The 7824-nt window shown below is 40.4% G+C and overlaps 1 protein-coding gene across 1 annotated transcript in view; it reads right to left on the bottom strand.

Annotated features, from left to right (window-relative positions):
* Positions 1-932: 932 nt before the first annotated feature.
* Positions 933-7824, bottom strand: part of LOC119421435 (neuronal-specific septin-3) — a 29765-nt gene continuing 22873 nt past the window's right edge. Inside the window, exon 4 of the mRNA XM_037688789.1 lies at positions 933-1653. Within this exon, the coding sequence (XP_037544717.1) occupies positions 1491-1653 (163 nt within the window). The 3' untranslated portion in view covers positions 933-1490. The remainder of the gene's footprint in view (positions 1654-7824) is intronic.

Here is a 7824-nt window from a genome sequence, read left to right as displayed (position 1 = left end):
ATGGATTTTTGGTTTATTTAATTTGAGCCGTGGGCGAGTTGACACTGTTTCAATGGGGGTGTGGGTGGGTAACAGGAGAAGCAGCAGAGAGGTGGAGGACTACAACTCTGCTTCCTGGACTGGACCCTGGATTGTCAATAATTTGGGGGATAAACAAAATCAGCCGTATTTCTAGAAAGAAGAGCGGCTCCGTCCAAAGTGGGATGGATGCCATCTCTCCGCATCAGACCAGGTTTTCCCCAGAAAGAACTCCAGTTATCTATGTAGCCCACGTCGTTGTCAGAACACCACCTGGACACCCAGCGGTTAAACCACGACATACGGCTAAACATGTCATCTCTGGTCAGGTTGGGGAGGGGGCCGGAGAAAACTACAGAGTCCAACATGGTTTTAGCAAAGTCACACACCGAAGCAACATTAATTTTAGTGACCTCCGATTGGCGTAACCAGGTGTCATTACTGCAAATATACATTACAAATACAAAATAAAAATAAATTTCTCAATGAAATAAGCCCAAAGTGACCAAGTTTTCTCCAGAGTTCCTCCTACCTGTACGTTCCTGGAACAAGTAGACTCTGAGAATGATTGCCTTCTGCTCATTTGTCCACTGGGTGGTGCACTGAGACAGATTTGTTTTTCTCCAAAAAAAAAAAAAAAGTACACATTCAATCATTTCAATTATTATATTCTAACATGTTCAATTAAATAACTCTTAAAGTGGACTAAAGAAATTGTTTATTTTAAAATTGTTTTGGCACTTCCATGTGGACTGAAAATTAGAACAACAAATTCTCAACTATTCCTGTCTTTCAGTACAAGGTCAGGGTCAGTTTTCAGTGTGGACAGGAAGTTCTGAATCACTAAGACAGTAACAGATGCTGAGATGTAACTGATACCATTTTTACAGTTTAAACATTTATTTTTTCCCTCCTAGTCTGTTTTATCTATTATGAACCTTTGAAAACAGCCTTTTTCCAATATCAATCTAAACCATAAACCAGAGAAATAATCCTTACATGGCCTGAGTAAATCAGGCTGAAAACACAGAAATGGAATGAGAATCAGCAGACGAGCATTTGGCACAGCAGCAGCGTTTAACCAACGAGTATCTCACCTGCTTTTAGCTGCTACACCGTCAACCTAATCGTAATGACAAACACAGGGCCCACGTGCTTTTGGACTTTGTAACAATGCAACATTTCAACATATGAGAATGATAGAGATGAGCATAAAACTGGTTATACTGGCCCGAATGGTTCTCATGATGCTGTGCCGTCTCCTTCTCATTTTTATATTTCCACATCCTTTCAGGACATGTGTGAACGTGAACTCACATTTATTACATCAAATTACAATACATTTCTCATATATTTTGAAAGAAAAAACTATTTTTTTGACAAAGCAAGCATCTACTTGGTCCTGTTACTTAAAAAGGAATTTCTGTCATCAGGGATCAAGTGGCACTCCTGGTACAATGCATCAGGAAGGATCAGAGCTGGCTCTCAGTTTCACATTTGTCCGTTCCATTCTCCAGCGGCCAGGCGGACAGAAGTAGCTCGCTGAAGTTCATGTTGCTGTCATTGAGGCGCTGCACACGGTACGTCTCGTAGTGGATGTTGTGGGTCACATCCTTCAGGTCCTGCAGGTGGGACCTTTGTAAGGAACACAGAGAGGCTTCACAATCTGAGCTGGCTTTGTTTTGTCAACGGGTACCATTCAGACCCACTCCAAAAACATTAGGATGTTATATAAAATGAAAAATAAAAAACAGAATGCAATGATCTGTAAAGTTCATAAACCCACATTTGATATAAAATAGAATATAGCAAATATCAACTATTTAAATTAAGAGACTGTAGCAATTTTATTAGTTTCTCATGATGTGTAACATTTCACTGCCGGTATGAACTATGTTATTGTTTTTGCCTGGAGTTTAAAAAAAAATCCAGTTCTTGTGGATTAAAATAAAAATGAGGTAATTTTTAATTTTAAAGGCAGCAACACATTTCATTAAAGCTCGGACAGGGGCAACAAAAAGTTGTAAAAGGAAATGGCATGAATAAGAACCAGGTGGTCCAGGAGCATTTTGTAACTAACAATGTTAATTAACAACAAGCCAGAAGTAGGACTGGTATAATAAGAACATTTTAGAGATAATGACAATCCGAAGAAATCTCTGAGCTGAAATTCAATATTGGATGGTCATGATAGTCATTTTTCCTGTAGCCCTGGGAGAGAGAACAGTTCTTGGTTCTTGCGAGTTATTTAACCTACTGAGAGAAGTCAACCTGAAGGAATACTCAGGGAGTTCTGCAGAACCACAATGATAAAAAGCCGAAGATCATTCTATTCATTCATTCAACCTTTATTTCTACAGGTTAGTCTCAACGAGTCACGAGGATTCATTTACAAGAGAGACCATAAATGAGGTACACACAACAATACACATTCCTATGAAAGCATATAAAATTAAAAGTATATAAAAGAAGTGGTACAAAACAAAATAAAATATAAAATAAAAACATGCTACATGATAAAACGGTGTAAGATACTAAAAACAGGAACATGTTTGAATTGAACTTTTCATTCAACCTTTATTTAAACAGATAAATCACATTGAGCCTCAAAGACTCATTTACAAGTGAGACCTGTTTGGACAGACAAAAACAGTGGTTAACTGGACACATGTAGGAGTTGGAGGCGAAAAAAATTCCTATCAGACTTTTTTTTTCTTGCCTGAGAAAAAACCCCTCTAATATTAGAAAAACACCTCGCACAAACAAGCACATAGTAACGTAGACATTCTGCAATCGGAGACGAGAGTGGTCAACAACGCTTATAGATGCTCTCGAGGTCACTGTAATCAGTCAATGTCCTCCGGTGAGATCCATAAACATTCTCAAGGTATGTCGAGGAATGGCCAAGAATAACATCTATGAGAATCCAAGAGTCCTGAAATGATGACACAAGTTTATTCAGCGGGGTTTCATCTGATTATCAGTTGGAAATTCCTCAGGGAGGGGGTGGTGAGCGTCAGACCACATGTTCTCCAGGCGGATTCAGATAAGATGGTCTTCAAGGACAACCAAGGCGACCAAATTTAGATAAACATACAGTTGTTTTGGGGACAGGCAGGACTTAATGACATCTACCTTGAAAGTCTGTGTTGGTCAACTCGGTTCCGAAATGTCCAAAATAACATGGCCATACCGATGGAACGTGACTGAGTAAAATCCCAAATATCTGATCCATTCAGCCCAAAGCATTTGAGTCCGGGTACACGAGACAAGAACCAAGCCATCAAAAAGGCAAGCAGCGTGATCGGGTCCAAATTTGCTACCAACGATTTCCTTGATTGTAGATAAAACCAGCCAGCCAAATCCAAAATAGCAGGAACCAGCTATCGAAAATCCAATTAAATATGCGTCCTTAAAATCCACAGATGGCAGCAGAGATAGACACATCATCAAGTCTTCCAACTTAACAGTAGTTTAAAATCCCTTAAGAAAGTCTAGGTCGAGAGCTTCAGATCTTTTTGTGAGGTGTTCCAGGTTACAGGAGCGGAGTAGGAGAATTCAATTTAATTCAAAGTTTATTTATATAGCACATTTAAAAACAACCACAGCTGACCAAAGTGCTTCACAAGAATACAACATCATAGATAAAATATGATAAATGAACTAAAACTGAGTTTAATAAAAATATAATTATGATAAAATTTGTAGTAAAATACCAATAAAACATTAAAGCTGCAAGCAGCATTGAAGGCCCTGGCAGCAAAGTGCCGCTCCAGCCTTACGGAGACCGCGGGAGCTCCAGCAACGCCTCCCAGTCACCGTCGCGAATGCTCTCATGCTATTCCCGCACGCTTCCACCATGGTGCGCATATACCTAAACTTTTCAATCGCCTTCCGCCCATAACAGTATGAGAGGTTGTGCACTTGAGTCATATGTTAAACCACAATATCAATGTGTTTAGACGTGCTCACGGATTATGCACCAAAAATCCGCTTCCGATCGGATGATAATTCACTGAGATATAACTGTTGGAATATCGTAGGGGGCACACTTGAGTCATATGTTAAAGAACAATACCAATGTGCCTATAAGTGCTCACTAATGACACACCAAAAATCTGGTCCAGATCAGATGATGTATCACTGTGATATAACATTTTGGATGATAAAGGGGACACACTTGAATCAAAAGTAAAAAAAACAATACCAATGTGTCCATAAGTGCTGACTAATGACGCACCAAAAATCTGGTACAGATCGGATGATATATCACTGAGATATAACAGTTTGAATAATCTATGGGGCGTACTTGAGTCAAATAATAAACAACAATACCAATGTGTCAGAAAATGCTCACAGATGACGCAACAAAAATCTGGTACAGATCAGATGATGTATCATAGAGATATAACTGTTAGAATGATGTAGGGGGCGCTCTAGAGTCAAATATTAAAAAACATTACCAATGTGCCTATAAGTGCTCACTAATGACGCACCAAAAATCTGGTGCAGATCGGATGATGTATCATTGAGATATAACTGTTAGAATGATGTAGGGGGCGCTCTACAGTGAAAAGTTAAAAAACAATACCAATGTGTCCATAAGCGCTCACTAATGATGCACGAAAAATCTGGTGCAGATTGGATGATATTTCACTGAGATATAACTGTTACAATAATGTAGGGGGCGCACTTGAGTCAACAGTTAAAAAACAATACCAATGTGTCCATAAGTGCTCACTAATGACGAACCAAAAATCTGGTTCACATCGGATGTTGTATCACTGATATATAATTGTAGGAAGAATGTAGGTTGCACTATGGAGGCTATTGGCCACTTACCATGGATAACTGCTCAAGAGGTGAATAATGATTGATCATAGTGATTTTGGTTCACCTCGGCTGAAATCTGTACAATTTAGAGCCAAACGTATTGCAACGGCATCACTTCTTGATTCGTCATGCCGCCACGCCCACATCCTCCAGCAAAAACGGTTTGCACTTTAAATCAAGTCAGACCATCTTATCTATCTTCTAACACAAGATCATCATGATTAGGTCAATGGTGTCAAATAGGGCGCATTCCAAGTAAAAAAATAAGACTTCCTGTTCTGAGGGGGTGGGGCTTTGATGACATCAAAATATGACCACAGTGGATCGTCGGGCATCCAACAGGGATGAGTCATGCCAAGCTTGGTGCTTTTCGGTCTTTCGATGTGAAAGTTATAGTGTTTTTAAATTTATGGCGGGAAGCGCAAATTTGAGGCCTGGCCACGCCCCTTTAACAAAACGAAACCAAAAGCTTTTAATAACTTTTACTCTCCAATGTCTTAAGGGCATATAACCAAGTTTGAAGGCAATCCTTCAAAATCCCTAGGTGTACATTAAAATTTGACATTAGAAACGCCCAAAAATGACCCTTTGACCAAAGATGGCCGACTTCCTGTTGATTTTGGACAAGGGCTCTAAGAGACTTTTTCATAGGTCCTGAGCCGATACACATGTTCACTGATTTTCAGAATTATCGGTCAAAAAATGGCTTGCGGCTGAGGTTTTAAAATATTCTAGGGGGCGCTGTGGAGGCTATTGGCCAATTATCATGGCTTCCTGTTCACGGGGTGGGTAATGATCGATCATAGTGATTTTGGTGAACCTCGGATCAAATCTTTGGAATTTAGAGCCAAACGTGTTGTAACGGCGTCACTTCTGAATTCACCACCACATCCACATCCTCCAGCGAAAACGGTTTGCACTTTAAAGCAAGTCAGACCAACTTGTTATGTCTTCTAACAAAGAATCATCCTGATTCGGTCAAGGGTGTCAGAGAGGGAGCATTCCAAGCAAAAAAAGGATTTCCTGTTCTGAGGGGGCGGGGCTTTGATGACGTCAGAATAGGATCGTCGGGCATCGGCCAAGGATGGCTTATGCCAAGTTTTGTGCATTTTGCTCTTTCAATGTGAAAGTTAGACCGTTTGGAAATTTATGGCTAGAGGCATAACTTTGAGGCCTAGCCACGCCCCTTCAACAAAACGAAACCGAAAGCTTTTAATAACTTTTACTCTCCAATGTCTTAAGGGCATATTAACCAAGTTTGAAGGCAATCCTTCAAAATCCCTAGGAGGAGTTTGTTAAAATTCGCCATTAGAAATGCCCAAAAATGACCTTTTGACCCCAAATGGCCGACTTCCTGTTTATTTTGGACCAGCGCTCCAAGAGACTTTTGCATAGGTCCTGAGAAGATACAGATGTTTGCCGAGTTTCAGAATAATCGGTCAAAAAATGGGGGTAATAGATTTGTGCCTCCTTGTGTTTGTCAACAGACGGGCTGCAGCATTTTGGACGCTCTGCAATCGCTGCAGGGAGTTCTGGTCCAACCTAAATACAAAGAATTACAATAATCCAAATGCGATGTAATAAATGCATGGATAGCCCTCTCTAGATCAGGCCGAGGAAGATAAGGTCTTATTTTTGCAATGGCCCTCAGCTGGAAGAAACTGGCTTTGATAACAGTGCTAATATGCTTATCAAATTTAAACAGAGGATCAACCATCACACCCAGATTTTTTTTTACAAACGAACGACAGAAGGAGAACAAAGGACCAACCACACCGTCATGCCCAAGCAGGGGGTTGCATTGACTGAACACCAGAATCTCTGTTTTTTCCTTATTCAGGCTCAGAAAATTTGTTCTCAACCTCCAACATCCCTAAGACAATCCTGTAACATATGTACAGCAGACTGGCTGTCATTTGTAGTTACATGTAGATATATTTGAATACCATTTGCAAAGCAATGAAAATAGACTGTGCTTTTTAAAGATAAAACCCAGAGAAAGCAAGTACAAGGCAAAAAGAACAGGTGCTAATATCGACCCGTGGGGCACCCCATATGTTAGAGGAGACACAGAGGAGGAATACTGACCTAGATTTACAGAAAAACTCCAATTTGAGAGATAAGATCGAAACCAGTTTAAAGCTGTACCATGAATCCCAACAAGTGACTCCAGATGGGTCAAAATGATGCTGTGATCCACAGTGTCAAAAGCTGCAGACGAATCTAAAAGTATGAGAACTGCTCATTTTCCTGCATTAACAGCTAAAAGATGGTCATTTAAGGTCATTTAAAACTTTTAAAAGGGCAGTTTCAGTGCTGTGCCCTATTTTAAAACAAGACTGAAAATTTTCACCAATGTCATTTAGGTCAAGGTAAGTCTGCAGTTGGACATAATCAACTTTTTCTAAAACTTTAGACATAAATGGCAATTTAGGGTGCATTCACACCAGCCCTGTTTAGTCCGCTTTAATCGAACTCTAGTTCGTTTTCCTTGAAAGTCCGGTTCGTTTAGGGAGGTGTGAACGCGCCATTGAACTCTGTCACGGAACAAAAAGGCGAACTCTGGCCCGGGCTAAAACCTAGGTCTCGGTCCGGTAGAAGCGAACTCCAGCGTGGTTCGAGTGCGGTGTGAATGTAAACAGACCGGACCCCGCTCCGCAGGGTAAACAAACACGCATTTCTCTGACCTTATATGGAGCCGTCAGCTGCCTTGTGTGGAAAAACAATATTCTCCATGGTCTTCTGTCTCATCTTCTGCTCATGCTGAGTCCATTTTTGAAAAATGACAAAATATAACTCCTAAAACTGCTAAAACTTGATGCCACTTGGTTTTTATTTTTATTTACAGAAGAAGAAGACGTGTCTTCAGAAGTTTTTGTATCGTTTCTTTCAGTAGTTCTTGGTGCAGCGCCCCCACAGGCGAGCGGGGGAATAGGTTGGTTCAACAGGTTGACTCGACTGCACAGTGCAGTG

Source organism: Nematolebias whitei, chromosome 15 (assembly GCF_014905685.2).
Source record: "Nematolebias whitei isolate Nwh7 chromosome 15, NemWhi1, whole genome shotgun sequence".
Lineage (NCBI taxonomy): Eukaryota > Metazoa > Chordata > Actinopteri > Cyprinodontiformes > Rivulidae > Nematolebias > Nematolebias whitei.
Note: the sequence above shows the minus strand (reverse complement) of the source record. Positions and strands in the feature narration are given on the sequence as shown.